The sequence below is a fragment of the Cercospora beticola genome, chromosome 2 (assembly GCF_033473495.1).
Source record: "Cercospora beticola chromosome 2, complete sequence".
Taxonomy (NCBI): domain Eukaryota; kingdom Fungi; phylum Ascomycota; class Dothideomycetes; order Mycosphaerellales; family Mycosphaerellaceae; genus Cercospora; species Cercospora beticola.
In genome coordinates, this window is record NC_088936.1 from 4,108,374 (window position 1) to 4,124,475 (window position 16,102).

The 16,102-nt window shown below is 53.3% G+C and overlaps 6 protein-coding genes across 6 annotated transcripts; 2 read left to right on the plus strand and 4 right to left on the minus strand.

The window, feature by feature from the left end:
- Nucleotides 1-243: 243 nt before the first annotated feature.
- On the minus strand, nt 244-1,493 carry RHO25_003544 (uncharacterized protein; the record flags this gene model as incomplete). Its single annotated transcript, XM_023599043.2, has 2 exons — nt 244-1,383; nt 1,431-1,493. The coding sequence occupies 2 exons, from the start codon at nt 1,491-1,493 to the stop codon at nt 244-246; spliced, it is 1,203 nt and encodes a 400-aa protein (XP_023455279.1).
- Nucleotides 1,494-2,562: 1,069 nt separating this feature from the next.
- On the minus strand, nt 2,563-4,572 carry RHO25_003545 (uncharacterized protein; the record flags this gene model as incomplete). The annotated part of the gene is made up of 4 exons (XM_023599044.2): nt 2,563-3,870; nt 3,924-4,259; nt 4,353-4,420; nt 4,524-4,572. 4 exons carry the CDS (start codon nt 4,570-4,572, stop codon nt 2,563-2,565), a joined length of 1,761 nt encoding a protein of 586 aa, XP_023455280.1.
- Nucleotides 4,573-5,923: 1,351 nt separating this feature from the next.
- On the plus strand, nt 5,924-7,458 carry RHO25_003546 (uncharacterized protein; the record flags this gene model as incomplete). Its single annotated transcript, XM_023599045.2, has 2 exons — nt 5,924-7,130; nt 7,193-7,458. 2 exons carry the CDS (start codon nt 5,924-5,926, stop codon nt 7,456-7,458), a joined length of 1,473 nt encoding a protein of 490 aa, XP_023456008.1.
- Nucleotides 7,459-8,168: 710 nt separating this feature from the next.
- On the minus strand, nt 8,169-11,110 carry RHO25_003547 (uncharacterized protein; the record flags this gene model as incomplete). Its single annotated transcript, XM_023599046.2, has 3 exons — nt 8,169-8,329; nt 8,388-11,006; nt 11,065-11,110. The coding sequence occupies 3 exons, from the start codon at nt 11,108-11,110 to the stop codon at nt 8,169-8,171; spliced, it is 2,826 nt and encodes a 941-aa protein (XP_023456007.1).
- A 727-nt stretch (nt 11,111-11,837) lies between these two features.
- RHO25_003548 (uncharacterized protein) lies at nt 11,838-13,923 on the plus strand (the record flags this gene model as incomplete). The annotated part of the gene is made up of 2 exons (XM_023599047.1): nt 11,838-12,442; nt 12,531-13,923. 2 exons carry the CDS (start codon nt 11,838-11,840, stop codon nt 13,921-13,923), a joined length of 1,998 nt encoding a protein of 665 aa, XP_023456006.1.
- A 153-nt stretch (nt 13,924-14,076) lies between these two features.
- Nucleotides 14,077-16,027, minus strand: RHO25_003549 (uncharacterized protein; the record flags this gene model as incomplete). The annotated part of the gene is made up of 5 exons (XM_023599048.1): nt 14,077-14,423; nt 14,484-15,193; nt 15,254-15,293; nt 15,350-15,613; nt 15,676-16,027. 5 exons carry the CDS (start codon nt 16,025-16,027, stop codon nt 14,077-14,079), a joined length of 1,713 nt encoding a protein of 570 aa, XP_023456005.1.
- Nucleotides 16,028-16,102: the final 75 nt, after the last annotated feature.

The following is a 16,102-nucleotide window of genomic DNA, read 5'->3' on the forward strand; positions in this document are numbered from 1 at the left end:
TCGCGTTGTTGCACAAAATACTACCATCCCCGCTCCTTCGATTTCAGCATCGTGGAAAGTCACAGCTGGAAGATGCTTTGATACTCATTCTCTCAGGACTAGTGACCCAATGCTACCTGCGCCTCGTGTTCGTATGCGTCGTAGCATGCGTGTCTTACTCCATGCTCGCTATGTAATGTACAACCCTGTTGAATACGTGCAGCTGCACAGACCTCGACCTTCTTTGCCTCCTAAGCAACCAGCCTACAAACCGTTCTTCAATTCCTCGCTGAGTGGGCTGAACGGCGGCTTCGCATTCTTTGCCTTCTCCTGGTCAAACACCCAGATGCCACCAGTCTGATCCTGTTCAATACCGCCGTAGGGCACTTCTTTGATGAGCTTGTCGAACACTGGAAGCTTGTCTGCTCGCGAGAAAAAGATGCGTTGCCATTCTTTCCCTTCCGCTTGTTCCTTCTTGCGAGTCGCTCGCTGAAACTCCTCAATCTTGGTCTTCTCAGCGTGTGTAGTATTCATGTCACCCTTTTGAATGGCCGCGGCAACCTTCTGCCACGCTCTCCGTGTCTCTAGAGGGTCCTGGTCTTTGATGTCCGCCACCTGTAGCTGCGTCTTGGGTTCCTTCTTCGCGTTGTACTGTTGAACAACATTCTTGTCGGCATCTTTGATGACGAATTCGTCTGTCCAGCTGCCCTCAGCTTTGTACAAGACGCTCTTCTTGTCCTTCTCTTTGCCATGCGGGTATACAATTGCCGAGAGCGAGTTCTTCTTGCCAGATACCCACCCAGCACCCGAATAGTCAATCCGTGCAGTGTAGCCAGATGATGATACGATATAGCTGCTCTTGTTCAATTCCACAAATGGTGACCCCTTCAGCAAGCCTTCGATGTGCAGCGCGGGCAGCGTAATGAGATAGTCCTCGTCGAATGCGTCGAGGTGCAGAAGCGCGTGTCCAACCTGCTTGAGGTGAATCGTCGTGGAGAAGCTAGCTTTCTGCGCATTGTAGCCTTGCAGGCGAACGCCGTGCTGGTTATTCCAGATACTGTATGCGGTCACTGGTGGGTGGTGTGACACCTGCTCGGAGACTAGCTGCGTCTCGCCGGTCTCGTCTGTCCACTTGCCCAAGAACAGCTCGCCCAGAAATGGGTTGATAGGCTTTTTCTCCGAACCAAGCTTCTCGTTGCGACTGGCATATTGCTGTTTCAGTGTACTGAGAAACCACTTGAGTACGAGAACCATGCGCTTTTGTTTGTCCTTCTCTTGTGCAGGCGCAACCAACAGGCGGGGCATCTCACTCCAGTATGCCGAGAATTCGGTCAAAGATGTATCACTGACAATCCAGGGAGGAGCGGTCATCGAGGAGAGGTCGCCGTTGAACGAAGCAAGTTGCTACTGCGTGTTAGGAGAGAATGAGTATGGACGTTGTACGCTCCCACCTTCAAGAATCCCGTCCATGATGCCTTCTGCGCAGGCGGAACTGCAGACGCCTCTTCTGACATTCTGGTATCGAGTACTGTTCAGGCTCTACCTCGTGTTTCAAACCCTCGTCACCGATGCGATTCAAGTATCGCGGAGAAGTCGTCGTCGCAGAACCTGTCGGATTCGCTTCGAAATGCGTCAAAAGTGGAGGAAGCGAAAGCCGTTGTAGGGGGTCAGTAGTTGCAAGCTAAGAAAGATAAAAGAGTAGCGGCTCGTGTAGATGACCAGGTGTTGTGTGTCCCGGTTATGTCGTGCCATCTCCAGCCTCTAGTCTAGCGGGGGCAAAATCGGACGTCATCGCACCGACCACAAGGGCAACCGGAGCGTCGCTTCCCCCACGTTCACCCGTCTTCACCTCCCGCCAAAAACGCGGCCCTGCTTGGCTTCTGCCTATGCTGATATCAGTCCCAGGGCATTCGTGTACTTGCGACATCAATGTTTGCCCTTTGCCATTGAGACATGCAGTCAGATCAGCATGGCCACCCCTGTCGCTGACATGGCTGTGCAGATGGTGCCAGGTACCATCTCACCATCTTCTGTAAGTCAGCTGCAACTAGCAGTCGAGAGAACTACTGAAGGGTCTTCAACAATCTACATGATACGATCGCTCCATTGCTAGGTGTATAGTAGTTGGACTGCGTATGAACGCTGAATCGCATAGTCACCAGCCGACTTGTGGAAAGTCGGCGAGTTCAGGCGTCTGAGCTTTCTGCTCCACCTACGCGGCGGCATTTTCACCGAAACGCAGGTCGAACGTCCCGAGATGGCTCGAACACTTCCGGTATTCTGCAAGAGCTGCGCCTAGCCCGGCTGGACACATGGCGGCCTAGTCAGTGACCTCAAGATGGAGCTATTCGAAACAAAACTTTTTGAGCCACTATCACAGCTTTTTTATCGAAAGGAGACACACTATGAGTGCTCGCGCTCTCAGTTGAACCTCCAAATCCGCCAGACGACACATCCGAGTTTCTGATGCCTCAGCATCATCGTCTTTGGCAGAAAACAGCTGTGGCTCGTCAAACAGTAGTGTACAGAACATGAAAACACCCCCAGCCACATTGATCTCCACTCATGCCACAATCTCGTACCTCACTCCTCCATCGCATCTTCGTCGTCCTCATCATCGAGGCCCACAACCTCCTCGCCTCTGTCCCGAGCTTCCTGAACAGCCTCGTCCAGATACTTTCTGAACTCACCGTGGTAACCGTCGTACGTCAGCATGAACTCCACATCGTGACTCGCGATATCCAAAGACTGGCCAGCGAAGCTACGCTCAGCATCGTGACCGGCCAGACGACGAATGAGTTCCTCTTTCTTGCCGGATGGGGAGAGAAACTCCTGCTTGCAGAGAGCGCGAAGCTGGTTGACGTTCAGAGACTCGTCGATGTGCTGAAGACGTGCGACAACTTCGGCATGAGTCTCGTTTTCCTGCCAGCCTGGAGTGATGTCGCGACGCCGAATGATGGCTTTGAGTTCGCCGTTGTTGAGAATGGAACGTGGGTTGAGCAGAGTAGCCTTGGTGACGCGGACCTTAGAAGAACCTGGTTCATGGGCAGTGGTCTCATCCTCGTTGGCGGACCCCTCAAACTCGGCCTCAGTCAGTCTAGTACGCTTTGAGCTTGCTCTACGAGCTGGCTGGGAGCGCTTCTTGCTGGGAGTCTTCTTGGGACGCTTCGGCGCGAAGTTGGCACCAGCGTCGGTACGCTCGAGATCTTCTTCATCGTCGGCATCGCTGGCGGAGTCCTCCATATCGTCCAAGTCTTCTTCGTCAGATTCCCAGTCTAGAGTGACGCCAGACTTGCGCTTGTTTGAGCGATCACGAGCCGTCGCAGCCTTGCCGAAGAGATTCTTGCCTGTTATCTCCTTGAAGATCTCCCGCTCAACGCGAATCTTCTCCAACTCCCAATCACGCTCAAGGCGAATGAGTTCGAGATACTGCTCGCGAGCCTCACGAGCTTGCACCACCATGTTCTGCTTCTCCTGCTTCTGACGGCGACGCTCGGCGGCAGCATCTTGGCGCTTCTTGATCTCCATTTGTCTACGCTTCGCCTCATCGATCTTCAACTGCTTCTTCTCTTCTATACGAGCTTCACGTGCAGCTTCGAGATCCTTCTTCTCCTGTTCAATGGCATCACGACGAGCTTGGGCCGCGATGATTCGCTCCTCGCGGAGCAGACGACGGCCTTCCTGGTCATCATCGAGTTCGATCGGAAGAAGAGCAGTACCATTCTTCAGAGCCTCATATCGCTCTTGGCATGCATTGGCCGTGTACTTGCGCTTGACCGTCTTCTCGGCGAGGTAGATCGAGACCTCACTCCACATCCTATCGCGAAGACGCTGGAATTGGACTTCGAACTTCTTGTCCACTTCTGTCTTGATGTTGTTGAGCTCTTCGTCCTGGTTGGAGTCAGCTTGGCGTGGTAAAAGTCGAGATTTTCAGAGATACTCACCTCTCCAACGTGCCAGTCGCTCAGCTCATCATCGAGTCGCTCGTCCTCGCGCTTCTCAAGCACCTTACGCAGACGCAACCAGCGACTGCCGACCGTCTTTGGCACATACCGAATACGGCCTTCTTCCGTCAACTTGGCTGCCACATATTCGTCGCTGTAGGACTGCTGCTTCAACTCGATGATGCGGGCGTCATCGGAATCGTAGTCGGCGTTGATACGCTTGGAAATGGCAGCAACTCCCCCCAGAACTCGAAGCTTGCCGCGCGACTCTTCTTCGTTGACTGCTTCGGTGTCGCCAGTCGGGGGTTCTTGCGGGACGGGCTCTTCGTCCGACAGCTATGGTCGCTCTGTCAGCTTTTCATTGCCTGTTTTGACTCGTATCCACCCTGATAGGCATGGATGTCGGCGGAATCAAGGAGAAACACTTACATGACCCGGTTCGTTGTCCTCCTCAAGTGCGAACTCGTTAGCTCTGAGTTGGGCAAGTGCTTCATGTGCTGTAATCACAGTCAGTGCTGTCGCTCGAGAAAAACGTGATTCCAATGCCGCAGGTTTAAGACTCGAGCGAGCATGAAGTTGCCAAGAAAATCAGAGACTTACGTGTGTTGATCGGCTGCGGGGCACCGCCCCAAAACATGTCCAGCGACATGGTGGGCGTCGTTGTTGGGCGCGAGTGCTGGTATTGTGGTGTGTCTCCGAAGTGTTGTCGCGGAAGTTAGGAAGGACGGTGTCTATCGGATGGCACAGTCGGCGACGGCGCGCGGAGATGCTTGGAGTGAGGTGGTAATGTGCAGGCGTGTGCCTTTGGGAAGATCTTCGCAGCTTCAAAGTGCTTTCTCCAATGATCACTTCCTGAATTTTTGTTGGTTGGTAGGGGTTGTTGGCGTGGTGTGCGGCCGCCGAAAAGAGACAGGCCAGGGACAAGCCACAAAAGTGGGGCTGGCGCGAGTGAATGACTTACTCATTGGCACGTGCACACAGTGATTCTATGTTGGACCCCCTTGAATTCGGGTGGCAGTCGTGCCTGCCTACCATCGACCAGTGCGCCCATCAATGTGCAGTCAGACGGATTCCGGCGCCACTGCCGTACGGCACAGTCGCTGGTAGATGGTCTCTTGGCATCTGAAGCAGAACGCAGCGGCCGGATGTGCTGAGCAGAACAATTGCTGATCCACGATTCCCGGAGCCTGGCAAGAACCGTATTGGGCGTGACCGAAACTGCTCTCGGTAGACACGGTATAGTATGTGGCCGAAGAGATCCCAGTTTGATGCCCAACGCCAAAACATCATGTGCTCTTAGAACATGATTGTGGGAGCGCGAGGACAGCGGAGGCCCTGCTCCAATATACCCTATACCTGATGACCTACGATATAGTGACCACAGCTCAGCGGGTAGCAGAGTTGGTTCCAAGACGACCGGAAGCCTTGTGCTTCTCGTTGAGCATATCTGGCTTTCATCGTGTTCAATGTGCGCTCTTGTCACATGCCGACACAAAGTCCACGCAGAGACTGCCGTGCTTCCCCCTACTATCGCTGGTGGTCATATGCGAGCCCGATTCTGGCAGTGGCCGTAGTTTCGTCTTCGAGCGCAATATTCGTCACAGGATCCGGGCTGAAGCCCTGTGACGGCGGCTCGAGGGATTGTCATCGAGAGCACAGCATGTGAGAAGAAAAGCCATCTGCAGACAAGCTTTGGAAGCAATCCTCATCGTGTCATTGATGGCAGGAGAGCAATGGGCAGGGCGAGGTGAGGTCTGCTGGAATGCCAAGCCACGCGAATCTTGGACCGCTGCCTCCCAGATCCTGGCTGCATCGCACCAACTTCACAGACGCCAGTGACGTATGGTTGACTCCGAGGTGTGCCACCCAGCACACACAGAGCTCTGGTGAGCTGCGGAAGTGGGTTGTATGCTGATAGTGGCGGTGCTCCAAAAGTTGCAAAAGGTAGGCAGTAACGCTCCGTTCATTCTTCCTTTCATAAATCCCCTACAACACGCATCATGTCCTCCTACTTCACGCTGCCATCCTTTGCTAGGGCGAAGAAGAACCAGGAAGAACTCAAAAAGACGAATCCTACTCAGCCGGTGCTCAACGATGAAGACGAGAAGTTCCTGGAACGTCACCTATCCCAGGATGAAGGACCGAAACCAGATCTCCCTCCTCGGCCTGCCGATGTCGCGAAAGTCACAGACGAAGGCGAAGTCAAGGATGCGTCGTCCGCAGAAGCCAAGGCAGCAAAGGGGAACGTAGTTGTACCCGAAACCCAGCCTAAGTCAACCGATGCGTCGAAAGAGAAGTCGAACCGAAAGAGCTTCGAACTACCCAGTCAAGAGGAGGCAGAAGAAGCAACGCGAGGCTGGAACTCGGCAGTGAAGCTCGACGACGAGAAGGGCACAGTCAGCACACAAGAGAAAAAGACATGGGCATCGTATCTCCCTGCCAAACTTCAACCTGCGAAGAAAGAAGACGCCCGGAGCAGTGCGAAACCAGCCGAGCAAGAGACAAAGACAGAAGACAGCAACCAGCGAACATGGGGCGAATATGCATCGAATCTTGTGCTCTCGAACTCCCTCCCAAGTTGGCCTGAATCATGGACATGGCATTCCAAAGACAAGGATGCGAAGCCCGAACCAGTCTACAACGAAGATGGTACTATCAACGAGGAGAAGACAAAAGAGAAACAAGAAAAGGAAGTATCCGTCCTGCTCGACAATCTGAACATGTCCGCAATCAATAACCGTGTTTTCGCATTCAACCAAGAAACCCAGAAGATCTACGATCGCTTCGCCCAGGTCCTCAAAGATACCATCAACGGCGTACCTACAGCATACGATGACATGGACAAGCTGATGCGAGATGCTGGTCCTACTCTCGAGAAGCAATTCAAGACCATGCCACCTTTCGTACAAACACTCGTGAAGAGCCTGCCTGCCAAGATCGGCACCTCACTTGCGCCGGAGATCATGGCAGCTGCGAGTGAAAAGCCTGGCGCGGACTTGAAAACTAAGCAAGCGGCTGAAGGCTCATCGACGCCCACTTCGAGTAAACCACAAGAGAAAAAGAAACGCACAATACCTGGACTGAAGAAACTCATGAGCAAAGAAGGTGTCGTGGCGACAATGCTTCGAAACACTGTCAACTTCCTCACCACGCGTTTCCCATTCCTAGCATCAACGACGAACGTCGTCCTCTCACTCGCAGTATTCAGTAAGTTGTTTCTCAACCTCACTTTCACCTCACGCAATCACTGACTAACACACTTCACTTAGTCCTCATGTTCGTATTCTGGTACTGCCACAAACGCGGCAAAGAAGTCCGCTTGGCAAACGAACCGGCCAGCAGCAGCCAGATCCTCGAACAAGACGGCGAAGGTGATATCGAAGTCTCTGAGTCTTCGGACAGCGAAGAGGACGAGAAAGCTGCTGCTGCGGCGGCCGAGGCCAAGATTGAAAAGACACTCAATCAGCCTGATCCCGCACAAGTACCGTTACCAAGAACAGAATCCGATATGGGAAGTGAGAAGAGAAAAGATTGAGATGGACGCCGGCATTGCGACAACACTCGACGAAGACGCACTCACCTTATGGCCATTGGAGACGAACAGCGTGTGAGGAGGGCGCGACTATACATGATTCCTGAGCAGGTCCAGACTGAATGGTTAAAGACAAGGAACGGGCACAACAGCACAATGAAATGAAACCGGTCACGTCACGTATTAATGGCAAAACAGCAGCCTAGATACCCAGAATGAATTTCCACGATTGATTTCATCCTTTTGCATTTCGAAGTCTACTCGGACCGGGCTGAGGTGAGAAAAGGCGAGCCATTAAGAAGTGAACCCTTTCGCTGTACATTCGTATATTCCCTCTCCCTTCCCAAACATCGCACTAGCGGAATCAATCATCTCTGTACGTACAACAAAGCGAGCGACCGAAGCTGTCTGTGTACACACACACTGTAAGCGTCTCCCGACGCCCAAAAACGAAGAAGACAGAAACACACGCATCAATCATCCATCCAGCCAGAAAAGAAAGCATTTCCCAGCAAAACGTTCCAAAGTCATCACAAAAGCATTCCAACCTCATAATCATCACCTCTCCACCTCTCTTCCCGAGGCGATTCCCGGCTTGTCCCAGGTCGAATGTTCTCTTTCTTCCAGTTGCTAGGCCCAGCACCACCCCCGCAGCCGCCACCACCAGCCCTTTTGCTCTTGATCCGCTGCAGTGCAATATTATCGTCTCGCTCCTAGACGTTCTTCAAATAATTACTTGGGACCAGTCCCAATCGTCCATTAACTTCCGCCTCCCACCATCCGTCGTCCTGGTGTCTCGTCACGGCTAGAATATCTCCTTTGGCGAAGGACAACTCCTCGGGAATGGCGGCTTGGTACATGTACATTGCTCGAGCTAGGGAATAGTCAGTCGCAGCCCGATCTCGAGGGAAAGGGACAGTGTTTGAACTTACAATAATGCATGATCGGCCTTCCATCCTTTGTGACTTGTCTCTGCGTGCCTTGACTCTGACTTCGAACGCGAGATGAAACTTGATTAGCTCCACCGCTCTGATCAGGATAGTATTGGCTTTGAGGCCGGCCGCCACGTTGAGAGCCATAGCCAGGGTCTTGACCGGCAGGAGCGAGAACCATGGCTCCACCGCCGTACGGGTCATTGCTTCGGCTACTACCTGGTCGCCCTGCGCTGGTCCCGGGTCGACTGTATGCTGGGTTTGGAGATGTAGCGCGAGGAGGAACCTGGTAGCCTGGAGAGCCGCCTCTTGAGAATTGGCCTGAGTTTCCAGCGTACTGGGACTTGACTGGGCTATTCGATTGTGCTCGAGGCCTTGCTGCTGCAGGCGCCGGGCCGCCGTAAGGATTTGGCGATGCTGCCCGAGGCGCCCCGTAAGGGTTTGGTGATGCGGCGCGGTATGGCTGCTGTGTTCGCTGATCATTGTTATGGAATGGGCGAGGGCTTGTACTTCGCGGTATAGGACCCGGAGATGGTGCACGTGCTGTTTGACCCATGCTACTACCAGGTCGCGGAGGAGCTGCGTTGAACATGTTACGCTTCTGGGTGCCATACTGTTCCGCGGTCTTTTGCATCTCTCGCTTTGTATGAGCTGGCGGAGGAGCACCGAGTGTGCTTGCGGGAGTGTAGCCTGGTGGAGGCGTTGCGCGAGCTCCTTTGCTGGCAAAAGGCGCAGGGACAGTACGATCTGCCGCCTCCGTACCAGGTGCTGGAGTGGACATACCATAGTGTCGATCTGCTGATTGTCTTGTAGAGGCTTGTTTCGTGACACCCTTCAGTTCTGCCAGAGCTTGTGCAATTGGGTCATGGTCGCCTTCCGTAGCGCCCCTAGCCGGTGGCTTCTTGTTAGGATGAGCTACATCGAAGACGTTGTTTCCGATGCCAAGCTGGTAGTCCGCGCGAGGGTCGACGTCTGGGTCGGGACTGACCGAGGGCTGTTTATTGGCCCAAGTGTTGGTTCTGCTGTGCCCGAATGGCTTTGTTGGGCTACTGTTCGCACTCTCAGTCTTGCGCATGTTCGCAGGAGTCCAAGTGTTACGATTCGTCGGCGTAGGAGCTGCAGATTGAGGTTCATCCTTGCGTTTTGTGCTGGCTCTTCGCTTGAAAGGACTGTTAAAGAAACCGCTCTTCTTCTTCTGGATGGACTTTTCCTCTGGCGGGCCTCCAGACATACTGGACACGCCGGAAATGTTGGATCCGTTGTAATTATAGCCCTTGGTCGGCGATGCTGCACCACTGGGTGGTTCCATGCTAGAGAACGACGTTGGTGCAGAGTAATCACTGTGGTCACCCTGGCTCTCGCGACTTCCAGGTCTCATTGGTGATGGAATTGTGCTGCGCTCTGAAGGAGGTCCCATTCCAGGTCGGCAGAACTGAGTCATGCCATCTGTAGGATATGGGTTATGCGGAATCTGTGGTGCGTCTGCGTAGGGGTTCGATGCCACCGATGAGACATTGCTGGATGCGAGTGGTGGCGGTATTGCCGCTGCGCTGCCATGCGAGCTTCGTGCTTGCGCTGTGAAAGAATCATCGAGTTGAACGGAAGTGGTGCGGGCTTTTGGAATTCCCATCTCCTCACGCAAGCTCGAATCTGGATCGTGATGTGATTCGAAGGTGCTTGGTTGTGGTGATGCTGATCTGAACGTCGGATTCATCGTGCGCTGGAATTGAGCCACGGCATAATTGCCATCGTCTGAATCGTGATTCGAGATCACATCGTCCAGGTCGCCTCGGCAAAAGTTGATGTACTTTGGCGGATCTGGAATTTCCTGACCAGTGCCAAAGTCCTTGATGAAGCTGACAATGTCCTTCTCCACTTCACAGTCCTCGAGGGAAAGGCGCATCTTCTCACAAGATTGGTCATCGCTTACGCACACGGTCGATGTAATGTTGGCGAATGACCACAAGCTGCTCTTGAAGTAATCCAATCGCTCTTCCTCCAGATCCTGGAACTTGTCGCATGCTGCTTTCCACTCGCGATTCCAGCGGCCAGTGGTCTCTTCCAGAATCTTGACGGCCTGCTCGTACTCGGTGCTATTAGTCGACATTTGGACTTGTGTCTTCTCGAGCTTAGCCTTGTTCTTGCGCTCTTCCTGGCCCATCACCATGTGGCCTTGAGCCAAGTAGCCCTTGATCTTGAGGCAGTCCTGCTCAAAGCGATCGCGCGTCTTGTTGACCTGTGCTGTCTGCTGATTCTTCGTCTTCAGCAACTTCTCGATTCCGGTCTGGATGATCTTCCTTCGCTCCTTGATTCCTCCGTTGAATGCAACGAGTGGTTCCTCGAGCTCTCCCTTCATTTGCTGCGAAATGTGCTGATGTGCCTTTCCCATGGACTCAGTCTCTCCTCGCACCACATCCAATGACATTCGTAGTGTGCCCGTCTCGACGGATCCCAATGGCTTCCTCGCCAGATTGAGCAGCTTTTTGGCGTATTCATCTTCGATGGCGGATCGGGCGGTGTAGAAGGCCTTCAATTCGTCGCTGGTGACTTTGGCATTGTGCATGCGCTGAAGGAGAGGGTCGACGCCGGCGTCTTCCTTGCCCCAGAAATTGTTCGCGACTGGAAGCGGTGTTAGTATCGTATCTCATTGCGTCTATCATGCTGGAAGCTGGCATACACGACAATGAGACGGTCGGCCCGTCGGAGCCCGCCCGGCCAGGCATGGCTCTGGAAATGTGTGATGCTGCAGCGACTGAGGATGTTGGTAGATGATACTGATGCAATAATCAGTTGCGTTGAACGCAATTGTAGCGAAGTAAGTGCGTTTGCAACGTCGTGATCCAGCGGCCTCGCGATGTGAACCCTCGAAGTAAGCGCGGCTGCCCGTCATCGTGTTGATGCTGTCGTCCGGGGCAACTGCGCGCGCGGCTGCTGACTCATACCCGCACCGCGCTAGCACAATAAATTCCCTTCTACCTCGCGATCCAATCTTCTTCCTTTCTTCATACTTACCTTGTTCGGGCATCTGCTGCACACGAATAGCAGAGCCATTCAGAAGGTCCTGCATTGCACAGCGCGGCGACTGACTGGATCTGATCTCCTTCGGGGGCTCAGCGGGCGCAATTTTTGATGGCCCACCAACCAAACACCTTTCATCATTTCGCTGGCTATGAGCTGGCGGCTGGAGAAGGCTTCCACTGCAAGGATATCGGCCCCGCTCGACGCGCGCTCGCCTGACTGCCAGAAGTGTTGGCATCGCTGTCGCCATTATTCCTCCTTCCGACTGGCCGCCTCGTACCTCCTGCTGAGAGCGCTGCTCGCTGCGCATCGTGGAGGCCGACCCACGCGACTCTGGGGCAATCGCGAAGGCTTTCGCGCCCGATTGACACGGTGTCTCGGAAACCGGCATAGAACGAAGTCACTCCATGATTACTGATCTGGCCCGCCTGGATGAGCTTGGCCGGTCCGTCCTTCCAAGACCCGGCTCGAAGCCGTGCAACACCCGTCCCACCACCCGGCCAGTATTCACAGGACTGCCGGGTGCAGGATCGATGTGCGCCAACCGCAGACACGACGTTCCGTCCTGTGCACAAGCCTCGCTTCCTGCTATCGATTCGATGGCATGATCAGATGGCAAGTGTACGCATCGTTGAACTCGGCCCTCGAGATGGCCTGCAAAACGTCAAGCCTTCCATACCGTCAAGCACCAAGTTGGCCCTTATTGAAAGGCTCCACGATGCAGGTCTGCAGCGAATCGAAGTCACTTCAGTGGTGAGCCCTCGAGCAGTTCCCCAACTCGCCGATTGCGAGACCATACTGGCCAATGCAAACGTTCAGAAGCTCCTGTCGAATCCGCACCTTCGCACGCCCATTCTGATCCCTAATCTCAAGGGGTTGGATGTGGCGCTGCGTCACAGTGTCAAAGAGGTTGCTGTCTTTGTCAGCGCCTCAGAAGGCTTCAGTAGAGCCAATATCAGATGCAGCGTGCAAGAAGGGTTGGATCGCGCTCGAGCTGTTACAGAGAAGGCTCGCACCAATGGACTCGAAGTTCGTGGGTGAGTAGAAAACAGACGGATCACCTCTCCGAAATTTGGCATATTCAATACAATTTGCACCACATTGGATCGCTGACTAGAAATGCAGATACATCTCATGCGTATTCGCCTGCCCATTCGATGGCCCAACGCCTCACACTGCAGTACTGAACTGTGTGCACCAGCTGCTCGACATGGGCTGCTACGAGATCAGCTTGGGCGACACGATCGGCGTCGGAGTGCCAACGGAAACGAAAGCCCTGACACACTCTCTGATCGATGCTGGCATCCCCATCGAGAAGCTGGCAGGTCACTTTCACGATACATATGGGCAAGCCATAGCGAACATGTGGGCTGCCTACCACTGTGGAATGCGCGTCTTCGACAGCAGCGTTGGCGGGCTGGGAGGTTGCCCATATGCTCCCGGCGCCAAAGGCAATCTAGCAACGGAGGATCTCGTGTACACTCTGGAGCGGGCAGGCATCTCGACCGGTGTCGACCTTTCAAAGCTGGTTGACACTGGCGTGTGGATCACCGAGCAACTCGGCATACCGAATTCCAGTCGAGCGGGAGCGGCCCTTTATAGCAAAGCGCAGACTGCTGAGCAACGTGCTGGCGCAACAGTAATAACTGCTAAACCCCCTCTGCCCTGGACACTACAGCCTGATTCTGGAGATCTCGAGCTGTACAGGCAAGGTCCGAACTTGAAGTTGGTTCTGAAAAGACCGCGTAATGGCAATGCTTTGAATGCGTCGATGATCTCACGTCTCACGCAAGTGTTCGAGGATGCGGCTGCCGACCGCTCCATCACTCGCATCGTCATCACGGCGAATGGTAAATACTTCTGCACTGGAATGGACCTGAGTCGTGACAACTCGCCAGTAGCACAAGAGGGCACTTCTGCCTCGGACGCACAGTATGATCGATTAATGCGTCTCTTCGAAGCTATCGACAACGCACCACAAGTCACGATTGCCTGCATCCAGGGCCCTGCGTTTGGCGGCGGTGTAGGACTTGCTTTGGTTTGCGATATCCGCTTGATGGCCGCGAATGCTAGTCTCAGACTCAGCGAAGTCCGACTCGGTCTGGCTCCTGCTACTATTTCCAAATATGTCGTCCGGGAGTTGGGAATCTCTTTCTCTCGCGAGATGATGCTTTCCGCACGTCCAGTCTCTGCGCAGGAGCTCTTACAACTTGGCGTGATCGCAGAAATCATACCAGCGAACGAGCAGCCTAGCTCGGCAATCGACAAGTACCTGGGTCAATTGCAAGCGTGTGCACCAAGAGCTTCGACTTTGAGCAAAGAGCTTGTGAGATTGGGTTGGAAGCATGCAGGAGACGAGGTGCATGTCAGAGGGGTGAAGAATATTTTCACTGAAATGATGGGCCACAAGAGTGAGTCGGCTCATGGGCTGGCACAGTTTCAGAAGGGCATGAAAGATGTCGACTGGGATGCGTATACGTTGTCGAAGGCGAAGGCGAAGGCGAAGCCACGATTGTAGACTGAGACTTGCTGAATACAATCTCTCGCTTGAACTATCAATACTGTTTCATTCCTCACCGTACGAGGACCCATAAGGCGTGAAAATGCAATGCAACATATGGTCACTCATTCTGCCATGAAGTGCCCTTCACCAAGCATGGCAGATTGTAAACTACAGTCTCGGCCGTACACGCGACCTTCCCTTGATAATCTCTGTCCCGATACTGCGCAGAATGTGCTTCTGATGCTTTCCACTGGCAGTCTTAGGAAAGTCATCGCCGACTCCATTGTCCCCTACCCACCACACATACTCAGGTGTTTTGTGTCTCCCCAGAGTCTCACGAACCCACGCCGCAAGTTCTGCTCCAGTCGGTCGCTGATTCTGCTCTGCTTGCCGTAAGAAGCATGCCACGGCTTCTCCATATTTTTCGTGAGGTACACCGACGACTGCTGCTTCGACTATGCTAGGATGTGCGAGGAGGCGCTCTTCGATTTCTGCGGGAACGATGTTCTCGCCGCCTGAGCATGATTTAGCAAATGTATTCTGATATATGTTTAGAAGAGCAGTGCAGACTTTACCTCTGATGATCAAATCTTTGATCCTTCCTGTTATTCTCAGATATCCGTCCTTATCCAGGACACCTTGATCACCCGTATGCATCCAGCATATGCCACTCGCGTCTGTTTCCATCACCTCATCCGTTTTCTTGATATCTTTCAAGTAGCCTTTCTGCAGTGCATAGCCACTCGTGCAAATCTCTCCAGCGATCCCATGGGGTACAACTCTCCCGTCAAGATCCACCACTTTGACACCAGTGTGAGGAAGCAAAGTACCCACTGTACTCAACCTTTGCTCAATCGTATCATCTGACCTCGCACAAAATGTAACAGGAGAAGTCTCAGTCATACCATATGCAATCAACACTCTTGAGATCCCCATCTCTTTTTCTAAACGATTGACCAATTTCTGCGGGACTTGAGAGCCTGCTGCTAGTGCTACTTTCAAAGATTTGAGGTCGTAATTTCGTTTGGTATTCTCGTCCAGCTGTGCGGTGAACATCGTAGGAACGCCATGCAGAAAGGAACAGCGTTCAATTTCGATGGCTTTTAGCACGAGGGCTGCGTCGAATTGTTGGGAGGGATAGACGATGCTGCTTCCGCGGGTGAAAGCGCAGAGGAAGCCCATTACGAGGCCGAAGCAGTGGAAGAGTGGTGGTGGGCAACAGATGATGTCGGTTTCTGTCAATCTGATGCGGTCGCCTAGGAGGTTGGCGTTGTTGATCAGGTTCCTGGCTCGGTGGTCAGCTACAGAATCATGAGAGAGTTATTCGGCAACAGTGAGGACGTACGCGTGCGAGAGCATTGCAGCTTTTGGAGCTCCGGTAGTGCCTTTCGAATTTCAGTCCGTGATCTGATCGTTACCTCACCAGTGCAATGATATGTACCTGATGTGAATTGCAGATTCAACGTATCGGCGGGACGGACAAGTGCTTGTTTGTGCATCATATCCGTGTCACTGATGTCGCTGGCCTGTCCCTTTGCGTAGAACGTGTCGAAGTGCTGCACAGGTAGGCCTTTGCGCTGAGCGTACTCCTCATCATCGAAGACAACGATTTTTAAGTTCTTGTTGGTTGACGAAACACGTTCAATGTGTGCCGTGAAATTAAGCTTGGGTCCTGGAAAACGTGCAATGAAGAGCTGCTTGATGTCTAGTCACTTTCAAGTCAGATATGAGGATGTCTTGTACAAGCTCCAATTGCGATTGACTGACCACTAAACGAGATTGCATTGCATAGCTCTGTCGGCGTATAATTGCTGTTGAGCACAACTGATGTGACACCTATCCGTGCTGCGCCAAGGAACACTTCGATATATTCTGAGCAGTTCCCGGCCATGATACCGATGCAGTCGCCATATCGAAGCCCGGATTGAAGCAAAGCTTTTGCAATGATTTTGCTGCGAGTGGCAAGGTCGTTGTATGATCGTCGTACATTCTGCCAAGGCACAACGAGCGCTGTACGATCACCATGTGCTCGAGCTTGAAAATCGATGAGTGATCCGAGCGTGATGGTCCAGAGCGGTTGATCAGTCGGTCCATTCAGTATGGATAGTTCGGGTGCCATAGTTCGATGAACACTTTGCAACGCTCACAAGGGCCAGCACAAGGATGGCTGATCGTTGTAGCAATGGATTAATCG